Consider the following 25,745-nt stretch of genomic DNA (forward strand, 5'->3'; position numbering starts at 1 on the left):
AAATTAAAATATTTTAGTAATTGTAGAGGTAAATTTATATGGAACGAAAATAAATAATTTAATATCTATTGTTTAACTTTTGTTTAATAATTATTTTATTTTTTAAAATTTTGTTGTTACTATTACAAAACATTTGAATTTATAGTGAAATTTTAAATAAATAAATAAAACAATATTTGATTTTTTTAATTAATTAATTAGGGGAAAAAACTATAATAATTTAATAAAATTGGAAAATTAGGGGCATGATATTGGCAAGTGGAGAAATTAATTTATTAGTTGTTCTCAATAATTTAGACAAATTTTTAAGGTCAATTTTGAAATTTTAAATATTTAAATCAATTTAGTAACTATTATCTCAAAGATAATAATAACAATAACATTTTTCGTCATTTTATTTTAAAATATTTTAATTTTAATTCAGAATGCAGAGTGAAAATAGATTTTAAAACTATATAGTAATATTAAATTTTAAAAATATTATATAAATTTTTTTATATGAAATATTATTGTATTTATATGTAACGAATCGTTACTCTAATTCCACTGAAAATAAATTATATCGAAAGTTTAATAATAGTTCTAGAATAAAGTAGAATTTATTTTATATTTAATTTATATATTTTTTAAAACCAACCCTTTTGTTACATTTCTCAAACAAATATTTGAACTCGTTGCTTTTTTTTTTTTTTTTTTTTGTATTTTAAATTTTAAAAGACGAATTATAAACTAATTTTAAATATAAAAAATAAATTTAACAAAAAGAAAAAGCAAAAAAAAGCTATATTTTTAAAATTAAAGTTAGAAAGAGAGAGCGTTTTTTCGGAAGCAAAATTCTTTTTATCTATTGCCGCCCAATTAAATAGCGCCACGAATCGAATCCACTGCTCAAGCGTGTTTTTGGGCTTTGACATGGGCCCACTAATGAAGGTAGCTACAAACTAAATGGGCCCAAAATTGGGCCTATACATTGGCTTTAAAGGGTAGTTTTGGAATTGTGACACTAACTCGTGTTTAAAAGTAATTTAATTTCGAATTATTGGATTTTTTAAAAAATTTAATTATTATTATTATTTTAATTTAATGGTGAGAAAATAAGCAAATAATAAATAAAATGAAAACCAACACAATTATCCAACAAAACCTTAAATATTTAGATTTTACCATTCCAAACATTTCAAATATATATTACATACATTTTTGGACGAAATAAATTATTATCGGACAAATATCAATACGTCTTTGATATTTGTATCGATTAATTACAAATTTAATATACCGACATTAACCATTAATGTTAAAAAATACTTATTACATTATCTACAATTGAATATTTGACCTCTGACCTCATATTTGTATCGATTTTACCATTCCAAACATTTCAAATATATATTACATACATTTTTTTATAATAATAATTGATATTTTAATACGTAAAATAGAATTAATTGAGGTTAGAATTATATGTAAAAAGGAAAAGAAAAATGGCAGTTTTGTAAATAAGATCAACAAATCCGGATCAGTTCTGAAGCGGAGAAATCAAAAGCGTCTGATTATTATTATTTTTTTATTTTTTATTTTTTTATTTTCTTTTCCCTCAGCGACAGAAACCTCGCCCCTCCCCCATCTCCCACCCTGCTCGCGCGTCAGTGTTTATCCCATTTCAATTTCCATTTTTCTTTTGAATGATTTTTCTCTGAATTGGTTGGGAGGGTCGTTCCAATCACTCCATTTCGTTCCCTTAGGGTTCTTAGGACATGTGCTCAATCCATGTGTTTTGATCTGTTTTGATTTCTCATGCGCGTGTGACGTGGTTCCCTTGGCTCGTTGCTCCGATCCAAGAGTTGCAGATTTTGAATTCAGCAATGGCATCGGCGCAGAACCCAGCGCCGAACGTGGATCTCTTCGATGCCTACTTTCGACGTGCCGATTTGGATCGCGATGGTCGAATTAGTGGCGCTGAAGCGGTTTCCTTCTTTCAAGGCTCTGGATTGCCCAAACCGGTTCTTTTTCAGGTAACTCCATCGCTCCTCCTTTTTCTTTGTTCTTTTTTCTTCTGGGTTTGTGTAATTTTGCACTCTGGGTGGTGGGTTTTTAATTGCTGTTTGATTGGGTTGAGTATGACTGAGATTTGAATCAGGTCTGTTGGTCTTTCTTCTCTTAGAGGTTGGAATTGCAATTTTGATACCTATTGGTTTTGTTAGTCCGAGAATCTTTGACAACTTTTACTCATGTATCTTGATTATTTGGCTTCAGCTCTTGTTCTTTTTGTTACTGTTTTGTTGATCTATCTGCAGATTTGGGCGCTTTCAGACCCTAGACAGATTGGCTTCCTCGGTCGGGCGGAGTTTTATAATGCCCTTAGGCTGGTCACCGTAGCACAGAGTAAGAGGGAATTAACTCCTGATATTGTGAAAGCAGCGTTGTTTAGCCCAGCTGCATCCAAAATACCAGCACCACAAATAAATTTCAATACTCAGCCTGCACCTCAGTTCAATTCTACTGCACCAGTATCTACACCTCTGAGTGGCATTGGTACTCCTACGCCCTCCCAAAGTTCTGGGTTGGAATTACAGGTTCCACGAAACGTCACTACGAACGTTCCGCTGGTTTCTTCTAGAGAGAGTCAGTTAGTTAGGCCTCCGTTGGCAACTTCAAATTCTGCTTTCCGTCCAGCGCAGGGATTTTCAGGAGTCAGCACTGTCTCGGGGCCACCTCCGACAAATTCAATCATCTCAAATGATTGGGTTAGTGAACGTGCCAGTGGAACTCAGGGGACACCCTTGCAACCTCCGAACAGAGGAGTCAGTCCTGCTGGAATGCAGGTCGGATTTGGCCAATCAAGTGCTGGACTAACAACTTCTCAACCCCAAAGGCCTCAGTCTGCTCCTGGAGTAATGCCGGCTGCATCATCACCTGTGGAGAGTAAAGTGCAAGGTATTTCTGGAAATGGGACTGCTTCTGGATCTTATCTTGGAAGAGATGCGTTTCCTGCAACCCCAGTTTCTTCAAAACAAGATGTCCCTACTGGCAATAAGACTTCCACATCAGTCACTGTTCCTGTGTCTTCTGTTACACAACCAATAGTTAGAGCAACTTCCCTTGATTCTTTGCAGAATTCTTTTATGAAACCGCCTCTCGCTAATCAGGCCCTACGGAACCAGCCACATGTGAAGCCCAATCAACAGAGCATATTGCAACCTGCTTCCTCTGGATTATCAACAGGATTACAGAACTCTGTTTATGGACAGTCTCAGCGCCCTTGGCCTAGAATGACACAGACTGATGTGCAGAAGTATACCAAAGTTTTTGTTGAGGTGGATAAAGATAGAGATGGAAAAATTACCGCTCAAGAAGCACGCAACTTGTTCTTGAGTTGGAGGCTGCCAAGAGGTATAAATCCCTTTAGAGGAGAGTTTTACCTTTTCATTTTAAAATTTGCAAAATTACTGAGTTCTTTTTCATGTCCTATTTATCATCATTCCCGATTCTTATTTTGATTTGAGTCTGTTATGAACAAGTTCAGACTGTTTAGTTGACTTATAAAGCACATTCAAACACGAAGTTGAATGTAGCTTCCAGTTTTGGATTACTTCATGTGATATTCAAGAATTATCTTTGAGTAGTGTAATGGTGGAGAAATTATTCAAGAAAGTTGGAACAATCTGGCTGAAAATTTTGTACCATTGGATGTAGGAGAGAGAAATACCCTTTGACCTTTTATTTTAACGTAGAATACTCTGTTACTTCTCCTGGTTGATACTTATTTCTTCTTCTTTGGATAAGAAACAATTTTATTTTCATGCGGAATGTTAATTGTTTTTTTTTTTTTTTTAAATTTCCCGAACTTGCTTTAGTTACTATGAGGTTAGTACTACGCCAAATAATTCTTTCTCTAGAAGTTTGAAAAATTAGAATTGTTTCATTGATGGTCAGTATAGAATTTCTATCTTTCTCCATTGAATGGCTGTTTGTTTGTTCGATAAATTTATGTTATTTTGTTTTCTTGGTTGATAATGATATTCTCACGTGTATATTATTGTTGACATCTGTCAGAGGTTTTAATGCAAGTGTGGGACTTATCCGATCAAGATAATGATAGCATGCTTTCTGTCAGGGAGTTCTGTATCGCACTTTATTTGTTGGAGCGGCATAGGGAAGGACATGTTCTTCCTGCTATGCTTCCTAGCAACATCATGTTTGATTTTCCCAGCAATGGTCATCCTGTGACTCCAGCTGCATCTAACCATAGCAATGCAGCTTGGAGAACGACAGCTGGTAATCTCTATGACGAGTCACTTCATGGCCTTTTGCAATTTGTTGGACACCTCTAGGTGGGACAATATTTTCCTCAATATTAACTTCTCTTTTTTTTTTTTTTTTTTTTTTTTTTTTTTTTTTTTTTTTTAATTTTTATTAAAAAGGTCACCAACAGCACCAAGGGGTTCCTGGGTCTGGTAATCTTCATGGAGCTCCTACAATTGGCGTACGTCCACCTATACCTGCTGCTGCCCTCCCGGTTGAGGATGAGCCACAGACCAATCAACCTAAATCAAAGGTTCCCGTGCTGGATAAAAATCTTGTTAGTCAACTTAGTACAGAAGAGCAGAACTCCCTCAACTCAAAGTTCCAAGAAGCAGAAGATGCTGAGAAAAAGGCACCTCATTTACTTCCTTATATGTCTTACTTTTGTTCTATCCTCAGATATGGACATAGTTGTGGTCTTGGTTAGATTTGTTCCGGGTTATCATGAAATGACAAATAAAACACCTCACTTTTTATGCATAGATGTTTTCTTTTTCTTTCTATTTATTGAAATTAGGTTCGTGGATTGGACAACTTGAAGTTGGTTGTTTTTCTCCCTTATCTTTTTTTCTTTTCTGTCTTTTCTCATGTAGTAGAAAGTTTCGATGGAAGTTTATGGTAATAGCTATCATGTGGATTAAGATTCTCACATTATTACAAATTAAGCAATATCATCATTTGGTCTAATATTAAATACTTTGATTTGTCTGTCACTCATGTTTCTGACATATATTGTTTTATTCAATGAAGGTTGAAGAACTGGAGAAAGAAATTTTGGACTCTAGACAGAAAATTGAGTATTATCGTACTAAAATGCAGGAACTTGTAAGTATTAAAGAATTGTTTTATGCATTTTTTTTTTCTTTTAGCCATGAGATATTCATGGTTATGCTTATATATGGAACTTAATGGAGTGTGGTCGGAAAAGTTTTGGAAAGATGATGGTTCTGTTGTTGAGAGACGCCCCCAATACTTAACACAAGCAAGGAATTTTGCGTCTTTTTCCTTGTATTTATTTTCATTCAATGAATTAAAAGTTTTTGTTTCTTATGAAACATAATAAAATACTGGAAATGTAACTGAGCAGCTATCATATGTTTGAGTGAAAGGTTTATGTTTTTACAAGTACCAACTATTGTTATGCTTTTGCTAAAGATTTCTTTTGTACCGTATACATTCATTGAAGATGGATTTAGTTCATAATACATCAACATTCTTTGTAAGATACTTTTTATTTTCAGATAATTCAGGTATTATATTTTACATCATTACCACTGAAAGCGTTTTAAAGTCACGAGTCATTACACTGGTTTTATATTTTGGTGATGGAGGACATCCCTCATTCTTTTTCTTTAAAATTCGGCTTTCAATTCTTAATACGTCGCACAGTTGTGTACTTGTTAGTTGTATATGACAGGTGCTTTACAGTTACAACGTTTGATTACCCTACTGCTTTTTTTCTTGATTTTTTTTTTCCTCTCAACAAGATTTTGTACAAGAGCAGATGTGACAATCGGTTGAATGAAATATCTGAAAGAGTGTCTTCAGAGAAACGTGAGGTATCTATTTGATGGAACAACGTGCAGTTCATCTGTGTTTAATTTAAATGATTACAGTGAATTCAACGGAGGTTTTGATTCTAACAGGTAGAGTCCCTTGCCAAGAAATATGAAGAGAAATATAAACAATCTGGTGATGTAGCCTCCAGATTAACCGTTGAAGAAGCTACATTCCGTGATATACAGGTGTTCAATACTGTTTGTAAATCAGATTGTGAGAAGCCATTTCAATTTTGATATGCATTCAGAAACTAATTATATTGGATGCTGTTGTTTGCTGGTTTAGGAAAAGAAGATGGAACTGTATCACACGATTGTAAAGATGGAACAAGATATTAGTGAAGATGGTGTTCTTCAGGTAAATATAGTTTTCTGGGCCAATAGAACCCTGCAGGAACTCATCTAATGTCGTTTCTATATTCCAAATATCAGGCTCGTGCTGATCGTATTCAGTCAGATATTGAAGAGTTGGTGAAAGTTCTCAATGAACGCTGCAAGAGTTATGGTTTGCGTGCAAAACCAATAACTCTGACGGAACTTCCTTTTGGTAAGTTTCTTGTACTGTGTTATTTAGTCCTCTGCCAATTTTAAGTTTTCTGGCAATCAAGATGTCTTGGTTGTGAATGATTTGCATTCAAAGCAAAAAGTAAATTACCCCTCATGTAACTTAAATTACAAAATTTTGGGAGCATGTACTTCTTTTAAGCTTATTTGATATCTTCACTACGATTAACTACGAGAAATAAGTGAATGTAAATTTTCTTACAGACCATTCAGTTTTGGGTACATTATAAACGGATTGGAATTTAGTCATGGAGATCATAATCTCGCCTTTTCTTGCTTCTTTCTCTAATAAAAAACTCAATTTGATACTCAACACTATCAACCATTCTAATCATGCCTATGACAATAAAACATCTAGTTGCATTTGTACGTGGAAGAAAAACTCACCGTTCAATTATCATCATCCTTTTCTTTTCAACTAATGAATTGTTTAGTGGTTATTGAAGTTGCATTTAACTATTTTATCCAATGATATTTTTTATCAACATTACCATCATTTATGTAAAGAAACCTTAATCATCATCACGTTCAATGTAAAGAAACCTTAATCATCATCACGTTCATTGGCATTCGTAAGTCTTACTATTCGTTACTTTCACATCACCACTAAAAATTAATATTCATTACTTTACATCATTTATGTAATGAAACCCTAATCATCATCACGTTTATTGGCATTCGTAAGTCTTAATATTCGTTACTTTCACATCACCATTAAAAATAGTGTCTCTCTCTCTCTCTTCCTCTATGTTCTTCTTTGTTCTCCTTAAGATTTTTTTATTTGATCTCTTTGCTATTTTGTTTTTTTTCTTTTTTGTCGTTGTTTGATCATTTTCGCCTCAATGTTTCAAATGAAGGCTGGCAACCTGGAATCCAAGTGGGTGCTGCTGACTGGGATGAAGATTGGGACAAATTCGAAGAGGAAGGTATGCCTGAGGAGTTTATATTAGGCATTTAATGATTTTTTATGCCTTCTTGCATTACCTTATTTGTGGTGACTGCCGTGGATGAATCGTTCATACTTTCTTTTCAGGTTTCTCTGTTGTCAAGGAGCTCACTCTTGATGTACAAAATGTCATTGCCCCTCCTAAGCAGAAATCTAAGTCAGTACAAAAAGAAAAAGGTTCAGCCGTTGACAGCCAAAACGTTACACCTGCAGAGGATGCTGATACCAAGGAAGGAGGTTCTGCACCAGATGCTGATACCAAGCGAGAGAAACTGCCCTCTATGGATGAAACAGCTGTTGAAAATGGTTCCGCACATGATAATAAAAGTGAAAATGGGTCAGCCAAAAGTGCTCCTAACAGCCCCTTCGCACCCAAAAGTGCACCTAGCAGCCCCTTCGCACCCAAAATTGCACCTAGCAGCCCCTTCGCACCCAAAAGTGCACCTAGCAGCCCCTTCGCACCCAAAAGTGCTCCTAGCAGCCCCTTTGCAAGTAGTGTTATTGGAAGTCCCAAGGAATATATGGATTCCAGTTTTGGAAAGGCTGCTGGCTTTGATGCTTCACCCCGTGCTAAGGACGCTTTAAGGTATCTAACTTTTCTTCTTGGTTGTCTATTTCTCTAAGAGTTTTTGTTTCTATTTTTCACTTCTATAGCCTGTTTCTGTTTGAACATTTCTTTGTGGTTAATGGGTCTTGGTCTTGGTCCTTAATTGATTACCATTGTTATCTACATGTTTTTAAAAGACATGCAACAATTCACAAAGGTGGATGAAAAAAGGAGTGCCTGGGTGTTCCGTGAGAACGTGAATTACAGGAAACACTTGACTTTCTTTTAGCAAGAAATAAGGGTTGCAGAAGAAGTTCATTTTTAGTAAGAAATTAGAGTTGCAAAAGGAGTTCATAACTACCACCATTCTTATGGTTTTTTTCTCTTTGAAGTATACTCTCTGCTCTTGAATAAATAATTTACCCGAACCATTTCTTCAGTGATCATGGAGGTGCAGGATCTGTGTTTTCTGGTGACAAGAGCTACGACGAACCAGCTTGGGGAGCATTTGATGCGAACGATGATATTGACTCTGTTTGGGGCTTTAACGCAGGAGGTTCCACCAAGGTGAGCAGAAAATTGTACTTCATAATTGACAACTCAATTAGCACAAATGCTCCTCACCTGAGAAGCGTGAATACGAATATGAGATATTGGCACGACAATATATGATTACACGCCACTTTTTAAAAAATCTAGGACACAGACACGGGAAGAACACATTTATTAAAATCAACAACTTTATGCATTTATATGCTAAAAATATGACTTTGATACATGCCTGACAAATGTTGTACCTATATTGACTTTGTACAAACTAATGTCTAACAATGTCTATTGTGCTACCAAATGTACGATATGTGTCGAACAAGTGTCAGATGCAAACACGCGAGGCAAACTGAAAGTATCCGTGCTTCTTAGCTCTTCACTTTATCCTATCAGCTTTTTTCTCCTTAAACTTTCCTCTCGATACATTCAGTTTCGTATACTTGAGACTTAGGAAATATACGCATATTATTTAGAAGTGTTAATAATATCAATATATACGTATATTCAGTACCTATTTAGTTGACATTTCTATTATGTGTTATAAATATGTCATCGTTTTGTATGGTGGTCCTGTATCTACTTGTGATGTTGTGCTTGTTGCCAATGTTCATTTTGCTCCAGCGTTTGTTTATTCAGCTGTTCTTGAGACCTGTTGATGCATACATTTAATTTGCTATTTACTATTTACAGGCCGACAATGATGTAACCCGGGACAGCTACTTTTTCGATTCTGGGGATTTCGGCTTGAATCCTATTAGAACAGATCCATTCCAGGCTAAGAGAAGCACATTTGCTTTTGATGAGTCTGTTCCTAGCACCCCACTCGTCAACTCAGGAAATTCACCAAATAATTACCATGATGGATCGGAACCAAGCTTCGACAGCTTCTCAAGGTTCGATTTTTCCAGCGTGCATGACAGTGGTTTTTTCCCTCCCAAGGACACATTTACACGGTTCGATTCGATGCGCAGCAGTAGAGATTTCGACCAGGGTCCTGGATTCTCCTCATTCAGTCAATTCGATACAACGTACAGCAACAGAGACTTCGATCAGGGTGGATCCTCATCACTGACACGATTCGATTCAATGCGCAGCAGTAAGGACTTCGATCAGGGATCCCCTTCATTGTCACGATTTGATTCAATGCGTAGCAGCAAGGACTTTGACCAGGGATTCCCTTCATTGGCAAGATTCGACTCAATGCGCAGCAGCAAAGACTTCGATCAAGGTCACGGATTCCCATCGTTCGATGATCCAGACCCGTTTGGATCAACAGGGCCGTTTAGAGCGTCCCTGGATAATCAAACTCCAAAGAAAGGATCAGATAATTGGAGTGCCTTTTAGCCAGGTTTGAAATACTAATTTTACGAATGATATGTTTTGTCTAAAGCATTCTAGAACGGGTTAAGCTAAGCTGGGATGATATATGATATGATATGATATGATATGATATTTGAGACGTAGGTTTGTCCTCAGTGTGTGCCATGTTTGCCTCAGGTCGATGCTTCTTCTGCTCACCTCGTGTATTCAATTTTTTATATAAATTTTAAATTCATTTGTATGACTTTTCTTTTTGTTTTTTTTTTTTAAAAAGAGAATGATGCTTTACAGTATTGGCGAGAGAATTTGATTAATTTGCAGAGTTCATGTTGAATTATGATCCCACCGCCGAGCCTTGAGCGAGGCTGGCTTTGCTTCCATGTATGATAATTTCATTATTTTGCATTAATTTTGCCAATTAGTGGAATTTATTTTTGTGGAAGAGATTTTTATTTATTTATTTAAATTTCGTAATGTGCTTTTAGTTTTTCATTTTCATTTTCAGTAATATATATTTTATTTTATTTTAAGTATTTTGTTAAACTTTATTTTTTTTAATATTATTGTTAAGTGGCTTACATTTTTTTGTATGATTTTTTTTTTAGAATGAGAAACAAAATTAGTAAAACAATTATATTATCGATTTAATTCTACTTCGAGATCTTTTACGAACAAGTTTTAAATTATGAGAGACCATTTAGAAATTGAATTTGAATCTCAAAAACTAAATATGTCATGTGTCCAAAAATTAAACTCAAATATCAATAAAGGTTGAGTATGTTTTAAATTTTTGAGACTGAAATTATATTTTACCAAATAAATTAGAAAAATGACCGCTAAAAAAAATAATAAGAATATGCATATATTATAATAAAGTATTACAAAGTAATTTGTGGAGGGCGAAGAAGGCCTCCTTTCGGGGACCGAGCTATCAGTGAGATATCACTCTAGAAGAGCTAGAATTAAAGGGGCCGAGTCATCGGTGAGATATCACTCTAGAAGAGTTAGAATTTTAAAGGTAGGCAGTTACTTTGGGGCGTAGGCTGCCCAAAAGGTAACGGAGATGTGCACAGGTTTTTTTGCGTCAGATGGAGATTGGTCCTTGAGTGCAAAGAGTTAGAATTTTAAAGGTAGACAGTTACTTTGGGGCGTAGGCTGCCCAAAAGGTAACAGAGATGTGCATAGGTAACGGAGATGTGCATATGTTTCCTTGCGTCAGATGAAGATTGGTCCTTGAGTGCAAAGGCAGAAGAGTGTCACGACCTACAGACATACAGGCCAAGGGTTAATCTCAGGTCGTCGTGTCACGACCTACAAACATACAGGCCAAGGGTTAATCTCTGGTCGTCAGACAGAGATTGGTCCTTGAGTGCAAAGGCAGAAGAGCGTCACGACCTACAGGCCAAGGGATAGTCTTAGGTAGACATTTTCTATGGGGCGAAGGTCTCCCAAAAGGTAACGGAGGCATGCAAAGGTTTCCTCGGATCAAATAGAGATTGACCCTCGAGCGCAAAGTCAGAAGACGTCGATCATTTTTCATTAAATAGTTCAACCTGCTAACTACATTATGGTGGCCTTTCCATTTTTTTTTTTTTTTTTTTTTTTTTTTTAAGGAGCGCTAAAAAAGAACCCTCGAGTATAATCGCGTTGTTGAAAGTGACGTTCATCATCAATCATTACTATTGCCCTCAACATCTTCATGATTAGGGTTACGCCTTCGAGAATGATCAACTTTTTTGCTAAACATACCGAATCTTGTTTAAGATACCAAAATGAATATTTCAAAAGTTTAAAACATCAACACAAAATTATTTAAATTCATAGTAATTCAACAACTTATGATACATTGTACAGTATCAAATAATAATACAAAGAAAGAAATCCCACAAACTATGAACAAAATCTTAGCCTTGAATGTCTCCTCTGCAACAGAAACTCACCATTTTCAAATTTGAAGCTCAGAGAAGCTTCCATTTCCAACCTAAAATGGAGGTCTAGTTTGCAAAATACATCTGTTCCACAGCACTTACAGTCCCTGCAACTCCAAGAACAATTCCAGAAACCACAATCACCAAATCCAAACACCAACCTTTCCATCCCATCTCATCCTTGAAAACCAGCAGATGAAAAAATGCAGGCACCACAAATCCTAATGAACAGCACAATCCACTCCCAACTAATGACAAGAAATCTGTAAAATTAGGAACCCAAATCGCCATTAAAGTTGCCATTACAACCAGCAACCATCTCAACCAGAAACAGTATCTTCCTCTTGAGAATCGCCTCTCGATGATTTCATATGCTGGATTCATCATCAATGGCATGGTGAAGAATAGGTTTATACAGAGACCTAGTTTAACAATGGCGCTCAACAATCCTGGACCCATGTTTGAAGTAATCACATCGTTTGTTTCTTGTCCAAACGCGAAGTATCCAAGAACACCAAATCCACCATAAAGAGCGGCTATAAACGCCATTGACAATCCCAAGATCTTCCCGAATTGATCTCTGTTCTTCATCTCTGATTCTAGAGGAAGAATCATTGCGATTCCTTCGAAGGAGTAAGCAGCTACTCCCATGCCGTAGAAGAACACCGATAAGCCTCCAAAAGCCTCCACTGGAGGCCTTCTCTTTAAGATAATAGAAATGTCCTCAACCATCACCACTCCCATAGCTCCTAAATCAACCACATCTGCAAAAATACTCAAAGGAGCCAAATGCGTCAGTGTTTTGATCGAATTCAAGCCTAATTGGAACGGTAAACAGCCTAGTATGTACAAGATCTTGGGGGAAGCTTCGAGAAAATCAGAGCCCGAAGCCATGGTGGATGAATCGAACAAATTGCTCAACGTATTGCCGATGAAGACTAAATACCCTACGCAGAAGCCAGTTTGTGCCAAAATAATCAAAATATCGACAATCGCTCGGCCAAATGAGCCACAGACCGAGAAACCTAAATCGCCAAATGAATTAACCTCGGAGGAACCGTCGGCAACGATCTTCCGACGAGTGTAGACAAGAAGCATCATGCAGTAATATGTGACGGCGGCGACGGAGAAAAGCATTATCAAGCTTGTAGCCCATCCGGTGCGCTTGAAGGCGTAAGGAAGGCCGAGAACACCGGCGCCGACAATCGAGATGAACACGTTGGCGAACGTCTTGGCTTGAGAGGATCGAGGCAGTCCGCCGCCGAGGAGCGGCGTGTTTTCTCCCGGTGGAGATGGTTTCCGGCTGTGAGCCGAATCGTACACGGCGGCGCTCCTTTCGTTCCCCATTAATTCCGGCAAAAGAGCTTATCGCTGTTTGTGATTGGCCGTACAAAGATCAGTTGGGGAAGACAATTATTGGTGGAGTTCGGAGGTGATCAGTTATCGCATATCATTTTAATATTTATTTTTTATACATTATTTTTATTAAAAATAAAATAATAATAATAATAATAATAATAATAATAATAATAATAATAATAATAATAATAATAATAATTTCCATAATTTAAAGAGAAAAAAATTTCAAATATAGAATAAATAAATAAATAAAGATTTAATTATTTTTAAAATTATCTGTCATAATACATAATGAACAGACAAAAATGTCATTTAATAAATTAAATATTAATTTTTTTTAAATATTAGTAGAAATTTAGAATTTTCTTCCCTAAAATGTAATTTTTTAAATTTATTTATCTAAATTTACCTTATTTTACTCGTGTTTAATTTAGCATTAAATAATATTAATAATTTGTTAATGCATTAGAAATTAAATTAAAAATTTTAAGATTAAATGGAAAAATTTATGTATTTTGTCTATTTTGGGGTTTTTTTTTAATTATTTATTTTTAATTTACCAAATCTTATTGTTTTTTTCTTAAACAAAATAAGATATTGGTTAATGGTAAGCCGCGCGGATCAAACCATTTAGATTTATTTCTAAATTTCTAATTTTTTTTTTTTTTTTTTTTTTTGTTCAGCCTGATGAACTGAATTGACTCGCAGTCGTCGCGACTGAAAATCCGATCAATTCCTGAAAGAAATTCAGCGATTCGGATTATAATTATCATCCGCTTTGTCGTTTTTTTTTTTTTTTTTGATCTTTTGTTCAGAAATGGCGAATTTGTTCTGCGATTTTCGCTTCCTACTTCTGATTGCAGCTGTGGTGTTCATCTACATCCAGGTACCTATCAAGCTCTCACGGAGTTTGTCGTAATTTTGAGATTAACGATCGTCTTTTGTTTTCGTTTTGTTTAGATTTGAATTTGGCTTTAGTACGAATCAAATCCTTCACGAAATTGTGTTTATGGCTGCCTTTTTGTTTTTGTCTATGCGAAATTCATTTGGTTTTCAGCTGAACTAGTGTTGTTTTGAATCAGTAAAGTTAGTACTCGTTTCCTACTTGTTAATTTACGAAGCCACTGGCATTTTTATCTTTGACGAATTATTGTTTTATTTAGATGCGGCTATTCGCGACACAATCTCAATACGCAGATCGGCTAGCTGAGGCAGTACGTCGTTCATTCTTCTCTAATATTGCGTGGGATTAATACTGTAGTCAATGCATGATAAGAGTTTATGTTATTCTACAATTGAAGTCTCCTTAATGTGTTATCAATGATAGCTTTCTTGATTTCCTCTGTCGAAATTTCTTAACGGACAGCCTATGAATTAGTTTTTGAGGACTCAATATTTCTTTTTTGTGTTACCGAAAACACATTTCGAATGGATGGATGCTGTGGACAACAATAAACTAAATTACAATCGTTACATTATTATAATGTTCGATTTTAAAGAATTGAAGAAACATTATGTTGGTTCGACAATGTGTGGATCTGGAAAATCGAACCACATACATTTCGAACCACATACATTTTGGTTGAGGCTCTATGCCTTAGTTAGTTGAATTATGCTCAAGTTTGATCAATTTTGTCTTCTGTGAGTGCAATTTCGGTTTATAAGGGCTATTCCTTATTTCAGGTTGAATCAGAGAATCATTGTACCGGTCAAATGCGATTACTAATTGATCAGATAAGCATGCAACAAGGACAAATAGTGGCTTTTGAAGGTGCGGTGTCTGTCATAGTGCGTTAAGCTTAATTGAATTTGGCATGCAAATTTGCAAATTTTCAATCTAAAATGATGAAAATGTCAATCAAATCTGGTAGCTGGTTTAGAAAACTTTTCAACTTGCCCATCTATACTTGGATCTCAGGCCAACTTGTTGAATCCACCATACTATGAGACTGTCTTCGTCAGAAAAACAAGAACCAAATAATTAGTTTTGATTATACATCTAGTAGGTTTAGCAGCTCAAAGTATGTTAATGGTAAAATTGAGAGCACAGCATATTTCTCAGCTCTTTATTGATGCTCAGAATGTGTTTCACTGCGAGATTCCGTTCTAGCTCACAAATTTATATTGTACAAAAAGAGTGACATGTGGCTGCTCCATTCAGTATCATTGTTCCTTCTCATTCAGATACATTGAGGTTGTTTGTGATTATTATGCCATCATTACCAACTCTATTCTTTTTATTTTATTTTGTTTTATTATCATTTTCACTTGCAGTGTTTTTCTTTGTATTCTTATCGTCTTGCTAGAATATCTTCCTCACTACGAAATGATATGCCCCTTCAGAAGAAAATCGACAGTATTATTTATTTTACTTATTTTCAGCCCTCTAACCTTTCGTATTTTTTTTATTTTGTTAATAAGAATCAATATATTGATATTCTCTCTGAGATTGGAGGCAAAACCATCAGAATTATTACACTTATTTCTAATAAAACTGCTTAATCTTCAGATGAAAGGAAACGCCACTTTGAAGAACGCCTCCAGATGAAGACTCTCCTTCAAGATCTTGAAAGTATGCGCTTCAGTAGACTTCATTTTCTGCTTAACAGCTTACTTCCTGAATTTTACCCATATTCTTTTGTTAAGAAGGTCAGAAAACCCATTCTGCGATATTTTGTCTTTTATGGATGTGGCTCATGTCATATGTCTGAATTTTAGGTCTTTAATCACTGAAGTAGAAATATATAAAAAAAAAAATGAGCCCTCCATTGAACATTAAAAGTGGTTTGATTTGAATGCTCGTAGTTCTATTTGATTGATAAGGCCGAATGATGCACTGGCTTCTGCATTCTAAAAGCATTCTATTTCACCCTTTAGTTCCATAAATTTCTTACCATCTGAAGAGAGGAAAACAAAAGGAAACGACTTCAATGTTCTGTAAATAAGACTGACAACTCTATGTTGTTATTTTTTTTACAATTCCCTTCATAGGATCAAATCGACATTTGCTCATAAGTATTATCTTGTAGGCTCTTTGATTGTTTTTCTCTTTCTAAAATCTGTAGGGAAAGGTCTGCAGCAACTCACAGACAAAACACAGGTATACTTAAATGAAGTGCTTCTAACCCTTTTTTCCTTCCGACTGTAAGCTTTATAAATTCTGTTCACCTTAAATTTACAAATTATTTTGCTTGAATTATTTAGGTGCCTGTGGCAGCTGTTGTAATTATGGCATGCAATCGTGCAGATTATCTGGACAAGACTATTAAGTCTGTTCTAAAGTACGTCTTATTAGACCTCTTAACCATTCTGGTTGCTCGTTGTAGTCAATGCATTATAGATCTCTGGCTTTACTAACAGCTGCGTGATATTATTCAGATATCAAACACCTGTTGCTTCAAAATATCCTGTTTTTGTTTCGCAGGTATGTATCTTAAATTCTTCTGTGGCTTTAGAAACTACTGTATTTTTGTGTTTTAAATCTATGTTCGTACTTGTAATCTATATTTCTAAATTGTATTTATTCATAGGATGGTTCAAACCCAGATGTAAAAAAAAAGGCTCTTAGCTTTGATCGGCTGGCCTATATGCAGGTTAGTTAAGCAATAATCCTGTATACGGTGCCATGATTTGACCATGGTTACTCATTATGTTTTTTCTATACTGATATCGTTTGTGTGTGCGCATCTGTACATATATTTTGAGGTGATAATGCTGCGTCAATATATTATGCAATTTTTGGGTGTAGGATGATGATGTGATGGGATAGGTTGTTCAGGGGTTTGTATCCCCATTCTTTTTTATCTTGGAAATTTTGTAGTGTGGTTGGGATTAGTGATTCCCCGTACAAGGAACTCCACTCCTTAGATGGGAAATCCCCAGGACTTTCAATCTCCATTTCCTAATTTCTTCAAATTAGTTGGTCAAATTGCGCTTCTAGTACACTCTTCTCTAATGTTTAATTAATAGTGGCGAATTTTGAGGATAGAAGAGGTTTGGGAGTCGGGGCACTTTGACGCAGCTGTTTGGTCTTCCCACACTCCGGAGTTTCATTATTTTTTTCCCTTTTCCTTATTATAGCTAATTGGAACTATTTTTATTTACTTGGTATTGGCGATTGGTGAATACCTGTTTAGACCATTCTTCTTTTTCTTTTTCTTTTTTTTTTGGCAAACTTTTTCTGTTAGACCTGTATTTCTTATGTAATCGTCTTTTGATAACTGTGATAAACAAACGCATGATTGAAACAACAAAGAAAGTAGTACAGCCTCCTTTCTCCGAAGAACCATGCTCCCAAAAACCCCTTTCCTTAAGCCGATCTCTCTTACCCACAAACTCTGAAGGATTTTTTTAAAAAAAAAATTATTTAAATTTATTATGAGTATATATGTTAAGAAGGAAAAAGAAAAAGAACCCCCCCCCCCCCCCCCCCCCCGAATTCCCATGACTATCTGAAATAGAGGATTTCAGAAGAATTAACCTCATTACATCAGTTTGTAAAATCTTGATCAAATTCTAGCAGCTTGTTTGAAAAGATCCTTAATGCAAAAAATTTGCTTTACGAGTTGGTCCATATTCGTGGTAGACAAATTACTAACTCCATTTTAATTGCAAATAAGGGTAGTTGACCAGCTGAAATCAAGAGCTACGACAAAATCATCTCAAAACAAGCTGGCCTGAACACTCGCAGGGATGAAAAAGAAAACTTCAGAAATAGTTATCCAAACGCCTTTTTATGAAACTTCTATTCTAACAAAATTGAGTTCTGTTCTGGAAGCAGTTTCCGAACATCTGAGCTTCCAAGAGGTTGGGCTCTCCCTTCTAGTGTTAGCTCTCTAGGACGAAAAAATATTTGCCACCTCAACTGCACTACTAAGAACTAAATACTGATACCTAACCAAATTTCCTATGCTCACTCCTGCCTAGTGATACTTGTAAGCAAAAAACTTAGATGTCCTAAGCCGCAATCTAATTAGATGAAACATTACTAAGACACGCTCACCTGCTAGCCTTCCTTTTCTTCCTCTTAGCATAGGTGATGCATATAGGTGGCCTCAAGCTCCTTTTAAAATTCTTTGGTAGTTATTCTCCTTTTCTTGAACCAATTGGAGATCTCTTTGTAATCTAGATTTGCATGCAATGGGGTAGAATATCTCATCTTTCCTTGCTCCCTTCGGTTATTGCTTATGCCAAATGTTTCTTTGGCATAAACATGAGGATTCTTTTTGAAGAAAATGATGGACACGGGCAATCAAATGAGTTATGTGTACACTTCTTGGAAACCTATTTTTGGGTCTGATGCGTGATTTTAGATGGATAAGCTCTCCATACAAGCTCAAGATAATCTTGCTTTACAGGCCATTTTTCTTTCATCATCTCCGACTTCTGTTTGTTGCAGCATTTAGATTATGGAGAAGTGGAAACTGAAAGGCCAGGGGAGTTGATTGCATATTACAAAATTGCACGTAAGGTTATTTTTTCTTTGTTGTACGTGTGGTCCATTAACATTAAATGTTGTGTTAATTTAGTCTTTGTACTCTAAAAAGTTTTTAATAAGTTTATGAGCATTTAAGGTTGGTTCTTGTATTTTTAAAAATTTTTAATCTATTTTTTTTGTCTTTGGTCAAGATGGTTAACTTCATCTGTTTAGTGCTTATGTGCTACATTGACAATATCATTTTGACATTATTGAAATATTATATGTTGGGTTAATTTGTGGTAGGTTTATGTGAAATCCCACCTTGGTTGGAGAGGGGAACGTAGTATTCCTTACAAGGGTGTGGAAACCTCTTCCTAACAAACACCTTTTAAAACTGTGAGGCTGACGGCGATATTTAAGGGGCCAAAGCAGACAATATCTGCTAGCGATGGACTTGAGTTGTTATAAACGGTATCAGAGCCAGTCACCACACGGTTCGAGGCATTGGTCGGAGTAGGGCTAGACCCTCTCCAAAGTAGACGCGTTTAAAAACCTTGAGGGGAAGTCTGAAAGAGAGCCTAAAGAAGACAATATTTGCTAGCAGTAGGTTTTGTTGGAGAGGGAACGAAACATTCCTTATAAGGGTGTGGAAACCTCTCCCTAACAGATGCATTTTAAAACCGTGAGGTTGACGGCGACATGTAACGGGTCAAAACAGACAATATTTGCTAGCAATGGGCTTTTGAGCTGTTACAAATGGTGTCAGAGCCAGACACCGGGTGGTGTGCCAGCAAGGATGTTGGGCCTGCAAGGGGGATGAGTTGTTGAGATCCCACATCGGTTGGAGAGGGGAACAAAGTATTCCTTATAACGGTGTGGAAACCTCTCCCTAACTGACGCGTTTTAAAACTGTGAGGCTGACGACGATACGTAACGGGCCAAAGCGGACAATATCGGTTAGCGGTGGGCTTGGATTGTTACAATTTAGCCATGGGTGGTTTGAGCTTAAGACTTGGAGTTAAGGACAAAGATTTATTTGGCATAAAATTTTGAAAGTTATTAGATTCTTTTTAGACTAAAGGGACCAAAAGAAACAATCTTGAAAGTTGAAGAATCTATTTGAAACTTTTAAAAAATGCAAAAGTTAATTAGCCACCACTCTCATGATTTGTCCAAACTTTCAATTTAATTACATACTCACGTAAGTAGCTACCAAACAAAAAATTTCATTACCATATTGAATGTATTGAACGGGAATGAATTGGTACTAAAATATTTACAGTCGAAATTTGTAGAGGCACAAACATTGAATGGACTACCCCCCACATAAACACCACCGAACTAAATTTTGGCCTCTATGACTAGCTTCATTTTCATTTTCTTTTTCTTTATCATATAGAATGTAAGGAATCTCTAAACATATTCTCAAATAATAGATATGTTCTGAGGAAAATGGAAGTTTTCCATTTCCTTATATCTATAGTAATATTACAAAAGGCCACCAAGTTTGAAAGTTTTCTATGATCGTGTAAGGTGAGAACTTTTTGTACTTATGCTTTGGAAGGTTAATTAGATTTACTTACTCGTTAGCCCCATTCCCATGCTTCATGATATCTTAAAGAAATACCAGTTCATAATCTCTTGAGTTGTGGAACATTTTAACATGCGAACAATTGGTTGTCCCAGGTCATTACAAATGGGCGTTGGATCAATTATTCTATATCCATAAGTTCAGCCGAGTAATTATACTTGAAGGTGAGGTTGACTTTTACTACTTCCTTTTATCTCTATTTTGTTGCTTGTGGATAAATAATTTTATTTTTATACAGATGATATGGAAATTGCTCCGGATTTTTTCAGTTACTTTGAGGCTGCTGCAATGCTACTTGATAAGGATAAGTGTGTCCAATACATCATTCAACCTCATTTTCTGTTCTTTCTATTGACTATAACATCGCAAAATTTTTAACTCCTTTAAACACTGGCAGGACCATAATGGCCGTCTCTTCATGGAATGACAATGGACAAAAGCAGTTTGTGCATGATCCTTGTAAGTTAGTTGTAGATTCTTTCTCCATACGTTTGTGGATCTGATATGAAAATTCCTATCGTAAAATATTCTTCTCGAGAGCATTGCCAGAGTTTAAGGATGGAATTATTTTCTCTCCCTTTTAGTGCACAATATCTATAATTCATACTGTAGATGGGTTCACTGGCCTCCCATCTCCCTCTCCCTCTCCCTCTGTCTATGTGCCACTGTTCATGTTTCCCATAGAATATTTCAAGAACTGTAATTCTATATTTAAATAACTATGGCTGTTGCATGAATGAGACCATACGTTATTTATTTTTATTCTTTTTATAAGAAACTGGCCCCTTGAAAGAGTTCTAAATTAATTAAGGAAATGACTCCAATTCAATGGAATAATCCTAATTAATAACTACAAAACAATGGAGAGACCGACGCCCACAGCTAGGTATTAATTGAAAATTTCCCAAACCTCACTTGCAGGCATCTCCATGTCCCTAAAAATCCCACTATTCCTCTCTAGCCACAAACTACAAAATATAGCAAAGGCACATGCCTGCCATATGACTCTGCCTTCATCTTGAAAAGGGAGATTTATAGAGTCCTCAATCATAGCATCACTGCCTTTGTTCTAAACCCAGTTGATCCTGAACGAGGCCCAACAATGCTTCCAAATAGCCAAAGGGTGAACTAACATTTTCCCACAATATGATCCAAATCCTCTACCACTCCATGACAAAGAGATCTCCATTGTGAGCCAATCACAAAGGAGGAGTTGAAGAACAACTTCCTTATCTGTCGAAGAACGACTAAAATCCAAAGAGACAAATGAAGATGACAGTTGAATCAATAGGAGGAATAAAAGTGGCCGCAAAATGCAACCTCTTGCCAGAAAGATGGTATAACTGAGGGAACAAAGAACAAAGACGGTCATCTCCTTCCACGACCTTTGACCCATCAGCCATTCCCAATGGACCAAGCCGTGGGAGGCAAAAAAGAAAATAATAAAAAAATAATAATAATAATAAAAAAAAAAATAAACCAACAAAAATGCATTTTGGGGACATTTTGAGTAGCCCCTAGCCTCATAGGCTGATGTACACTCGAAAAATCATGGACCATATCTGCTCACTAGAAGCTTTGCTACAAAGTGTTGGTTTCGAAATAGAACTGCATACCACTTAGCCAAGCTTCATTTCTACGTCTTGAGTTCATAATGCCTAAACTACCAACTCCAACGGTTTTGAGACCACCTCCTAATTAACCAGATGCAAACCACCTCCCTTGCCCTCCCCCTCCCATAAAAAATTCCTCATAACTCTCTATGCTCTTGCTCACTGCTACCAGTTTTCTAAATACAGAACCAAAGTATGTTGGGATTCCACCTAAGATCGACTGAATGAGAGTTAGTCATACCCATAGAAAATAAAGCCCCTTCCCAGCAAAACAGCCGCTTTTTAGCCTTTTCCAACACTTGATTCCAAAAGGACACGCTATGAATGGGATATTCCATTCTTTGGAATCAACATGAAGCAAAAAAAAGAAGACGTCTAGGCCAAAACTGAACTGGATTCCACTTGGGAATAAATTATATTTGCCAGAAATCTTTTGGAAAATTAGAACACTTCAGTAGCTTGAACTCTTATTGGTATTAAAGATAGATTACCAGTCAATTAAATAATGCAAGCTACTAAAGTTCACTCTCATCAAGATTTTGTATTATAACTTGGTTGCTTGACATTTATCAATATGATTACATTTCAATCTTTAGTGAATTGCCTTATTTGTATCCACCTTCATATGCCCTGCAGATTTACTGTATCGCTCAGATTTTTTTCCAGGACTTGGTTGGATGTTAACCAAGTCTATTTGGGATGAACTATCACCGAAGTGGCCCAAGGCATATCCTTTACTTTTAGTTTAGTTATGAATCTGGTTCAAAATGATCTATGTAGTATGGTAAGCTTTCCCTAAAACTGTTTCTTTGACAAAATTAAACTTATTGGGATGACTGGTTGAGGTTGAAGGAGAATCACAAAGGTCGCCAATTTATTCGTCCAGAAGTGTGCAGAACATATAATTTTGGTGAGCATGTAAGTAACTTTTGACTTATTCACTTCCTTTGAGCCACGAGGAGAGGATAAATGTATTTTAATTTAACATTCACGTGTCATGACAACTTTTCTATACTTCTGCATTTTCACGCTAGTCTTTCTGAATGCCTGGATCCTTTGCAGGGTTCCAGTATGGGTCAATTTTTCAAGCAATACCTTGAGCCAATCAAGTTGAACGACGTTCAAGTAAGCTCTGTATGGTCTTCTCGCTGTCATTCAGTCGAAATTGAAACTGAATTTAAAGTTTTTATCTTTTGCTTGCTATAGATCGACTGGATGTCTATGGATTTGAGCTACCTGATGGAGGTAATGTGCATGCTTATGTATTTGAAATGAATTTTTTAAAAAAAATAACTATCACTAATTGTTATTCCTTTTTGTAGGACAAATACGTGAAGCACTTTGCAGATGTTGTTAAAAAAGCAAAACCTGTTTATGGAAATGATGCAGTTATGAAGGCTTTTAATGTTGCGGGTGATGTTCGAATTGAGTACCGAGACCAATCAGACTTTGAAAACATTGCTCGGCAGTTTGGTATTTTTGAAGAGTGGAAGGTAATTGTCCGCCACCTTTCCATCTCTGCAATTTCTTTGTGGCCAAATGAAATGCTTCCTATTAGGAGTTTTGTAGGGAAATATCAGGCATGTTACTAGGATATTAGAAGAGCATATTCGAAGTTGGCTAGTGAAAAGTGATATAAATAGGGTGCATTAGGGTTTGGAAATGTGTAGAATTTTTTTAGAGTTTTGCTGGAAAAGTCCAAGCCTCTCGAAGTGGTTGGAATTGGATATTTTAATTTTCCTTTGATTGAATTATAAGTTTTGTCTCATAACTTTTGAACCTCTGATCTCTTAACTTTCTCTTTTGTATCTAATAGGTCTATTCTTAATTGACATTTATTTTTAAAATTTACGTAACTATAGATACAAAGTTGAAATGTTAGAACTCTATTACACAAAATGCAAACGTCCCTACATAAAATTGGAAGTTTAGAAAGTTATTTCACACTTTTAAAGTATAGAGGCCTATTAAACACAAAACCTAAGTCTACAAACCTAATAGACACTCTTTAAAGTCTACAAACCTAATAGACACAAGATCATCTTGGGGACTAAATTTGTAACTTAACCTTTTTCTTTACATCGTAGTTTATTGTTCCTATAATAATGCAGGTTTATAACTTAATATGCTGGTGAACGCATTTGTTAATTAAAAGCTATCTCATGTTCTTCTTTCGTTTCCCAGGATGGTATTCCAAGGACCGCGTATAAAGGAGTGGTGGTTTTTAGGCACCAAACACAAAGGCGTATATTCCTGGTTGGCCCAGATTCTCTCGAGCGTTTGGGAATATAAAGCACGCATTGATATATGAGGTCAGTAATCTCCTATCTATAACCAGCCTAGTTTTCCACCGTGTAACCTCGTTCGAAGAAACCCCCGGGATGATGCAATTCCTTTTAGTTTCACTCTAATGCAATGCTACAATAGTTTCCTAAATTTAACAATCTGATAATGTACCAAGTTTGAATTCAGTTAGCAAATTGCATAGATTTAAGGTTAACGGTTTTTGTCTCCATAACTCGCCCGAGTATTAAAGCCGTGTTACCTCTCCCACTCCATGCAGACACAGAGCACGGTCGACCTACTAATTATTCGATCTCGTGAACTTCTCTAACAGCCCATTCTCAACTTACTGCATAGGCAAAATTCTTCGCGTTCCACTGGTTGGTTTTTTTCTCGGGGACGATGGCAAACGTGCTGCTGGTCACAGGCAAGAAAAAAAAATGTCCTTTTGGCTTAAATTTGTTAGCATTTTACTTTGATAAGGTGAAGTTGCTGTTGAAAATTAGCATGTTAAGGTATAGTCAGCTTCATATCTAGATGTCAATTCAAATGTTTCTTTCAAGGTGTGGTGGGGTTTTGGCAAGTTCTCACTACTGCAAAATAAGAGAGATAGAACAGAACACAGATGCATTCTTATTTTGTAGGTTCCAACTTAAATCTGAGCCTTCTTTGTTGGCATGCTGGTTTTGCTTGAATCTGAAAGGGATTGTAACTTGAAGATCATACAATTCTTTTTTGCTTTGCTTTGCTTTGTCCAACATTCATACTCTTACAACAGGTTTTTCTTTTGTGTAATTCTAACTTGGTTTATATCTCAAATGTTGGTTTGGGTAGGTTTTTTAGTTGTTTGCCTTGACTTTATTGAAATGTGGTTAAATTATAGAACGAATTTGTATTCTTTCGAACATTACAATATTATCTTTTTACGTTTACACCTTTGGTAAACGTTTTAAAACTAGCATTAGAGGATAAATTGCTTTGAATGACAAATGAAAATTGAGACTTAGAATGTTGTGGAGGAGATCTAAAACGAAGAAAATGCAATCCAGAATTCTATTTTAGGTCATTGCCACATCGTTCTAGGTTCTCATTTATGTTTGACATTCCAATTGCCACTTCAGTCAAGAATAACATCGTAACTTGTTAACAAATGATAAGATTAAAAGGGTCATTTTCTAATTTAGCCTAAAACAATGCATGATATTTGTAGTCAAATTTTCTTGTGGAATAGTTGATCTATTTATTAGGTACCTTATGTAGATTATTCGAAAATCGAGGTCTGTATGAACAAGGATTATTGAGGATTATTTTAATTTAGTGGAAGATCATGGGTTTATAAGTGAAGAATAGCTTTATGAGGCATTTTGGGGAAGCCCAAAGCAAAACCATGAGAGTTTACACTCAAAGTGGACAATATCATACCATTGTGAAGAGTCGTCATTCATAACATGGTCACTTGTAATTTGTACTTTAAGTAAAGTTTTGGAAAAAGATTTAATAATTACGTAATTAGTACAAGATATACCACTATTATTAAAATAAATATACCTTAATTGATACAAAATATGTATTATCGATTAAGAGACGTCTGATTAGAATTCTCTCAAGTACAATTAAATAAAATTGATCAATTAAATATTTTAAATATTTAAACTCAAACAACTTAAATAATTGAATTAAATAAAAACAAAAAGTAAACTTAAATAATTGAATTTCGAAACTCAAACAACTAAATACAAGGGAGTATAATTTTCCAAAAAAA

General features: G+C 35.7%; 2 protein-coding genes and 1 pseudogene across 5 annotated transcripts; 2 read left to right on the forward strand and 1 right to left on the reverse strand.

The window, feature by feature from the left end:
• Positions 1–1,597: 1,597 nt before the first annotated feature.
• On the forward strand, positions 1,598–10,031 carry LOC111811634 (uncharacterized). The gene is made up of 13 exons (XM_023698580.2): positions 1,598–2,015; positions 2,298–3,393; positions 4,057–4,278; positions 4,425–4,657; positions 5,056–5,130; positions 5,793–5,864; positions 5,952–6,050; positions 6,151–6,222; positions 6,297–6,411; positions 7,286–7,354; positions 7,462–7,960; positions 8,362–8,488; positions 9,161–10,031. The coding sequence occupies exons 1-13, from the start codon at positions 1,866–1,868 to the stop codon at positions 9,812–9,814; spliced, it is 3,483 nt and encodes a 1,160-aa protein (XP_023554348.2). The 5' UTR covers positions 1,598–1,865; the 3' UTR covers positions 9,815–10,031.
• Positions 10,032–11,578: 1,547 nt separating this feature from the next.
• On the reverse strand, positions 11,579–13,158 carry LOC111811707 (amino acid transporter AVT3B pseudogene; annotated as a pseudogene).
• A 565-nt stretch (positions 13,159–13,723) lies between these two features.
• Positions 13,724–24,825, forward strand: CGL1 (alpha-1,3-mannosyl-glycoprotein beta-1,2-N-acetylglucosaminyltransferase). Of its 4 annotated transcripts, none has more exons than XM_087118043.1 (19): positions 13,724–13,963; positions 14,241–14,291; positions 14,761–14,848; positions 15,587–15,649; positions 16,143–16,177; positions 16,282–16,358; positions 16,456–16,501; positions 16,608–16,670; positions 18,476–18,542; positions 20,183–20,251; positions 20,326–20,395; positions 20,485–20,546; positions 22,337–22,426; positions 22,524–22,618; positions 22,763–22,825; positions 22,907–22,945; positions 23,023–23,193; positions 23,885–24,012; positions 24,264–24,825. In XM_087118043.1, the coding sequence occupies exons 1-18, from the start codon at positions 13,895–13,897 to the stop codon at positions 23,990–23,992; spliced, it is 1,326 nt and encodes a 441-aa protein (XP_086974169.1). In that variant the 5' UTR covers positions 13,724–13,894; the 3' UTR covers positions 23,993–24,012; positions 24,264–24,825. The 4 variants fall into 4 exon arrangements, with proteins under 4 accessions (XP_086974169.1, XP_086974170.1, XP_086974171.1 ...); XM_087118044.1 differs by having other exon boundaries at positions 24,318–24,825; XM_087118045.1 differs by having other exon boundaries at positions 24,341–24,825.
• Positions 24,826–25,745: the final 920 nt, after the last annotated feature.

This window comes from Cucurbita pepo, chromosome 15 (assembly GCF_057944985.1).
Source record: "Cucurbita pepo subsp. pepo isolate OVF chromosome 15, ASM5794498v1, whole genome shotgun sequence".
Lineage (NCBI taxonomy): Eukaryota > Viridiplantae > Streptophyta > Magnoliopsida > Cucurbitales > Cucurbitaceae > Cucurbita > Cucurbita pepo.

Excerpts from the sequence above, each read along its gene's own strand:
- LOC111811634 (XM_023698580.2), top strand. The coding sequence starts at position 1,866 with ATGGCATCGGCGCAGAACCCAGCGCCGAACGTGGATCTCTTCGATGCC. Across the intron at positions 2,016-2,297 it reads CCAAACCGGTTCTTTTTCAG|ATTTGGGCGCTTTCAGACCC; the intron begins GTAACTCCATCG and ends ATCTATCTGCAG. Across the intron at positions 6,412-7,285 it reads TCTGACGGAACTTCCTTTTG|GCTGGCAACCTGGAATCCAA; the intron begins GTAAGTTTCTTG and ends TTTCAAATGAAG.
- CGL1 (XM_087118043.1), top strand. The coding sequence starts at position 13,895 with ATGGCGAATTTGTTCTGCGATTTTCGCTTCCTACTTCTGATTGCAGCT. Across the intron at positions 16,502-16,607 it reads ATCCTGTTTTTGTTTCGCAG|GATGGTTCAAACCCAGATGT; the intron begins GTATGTATCTTA and ends ATTTATTCATAG. Across the intron at positions 22,946-23,022 it reads ATTTGAGCTACCTGATGGAG|GACAAATACGTGAAGCACTT; the intron begins GTAATGTGCATG and ends TCCTTTTTGTAG.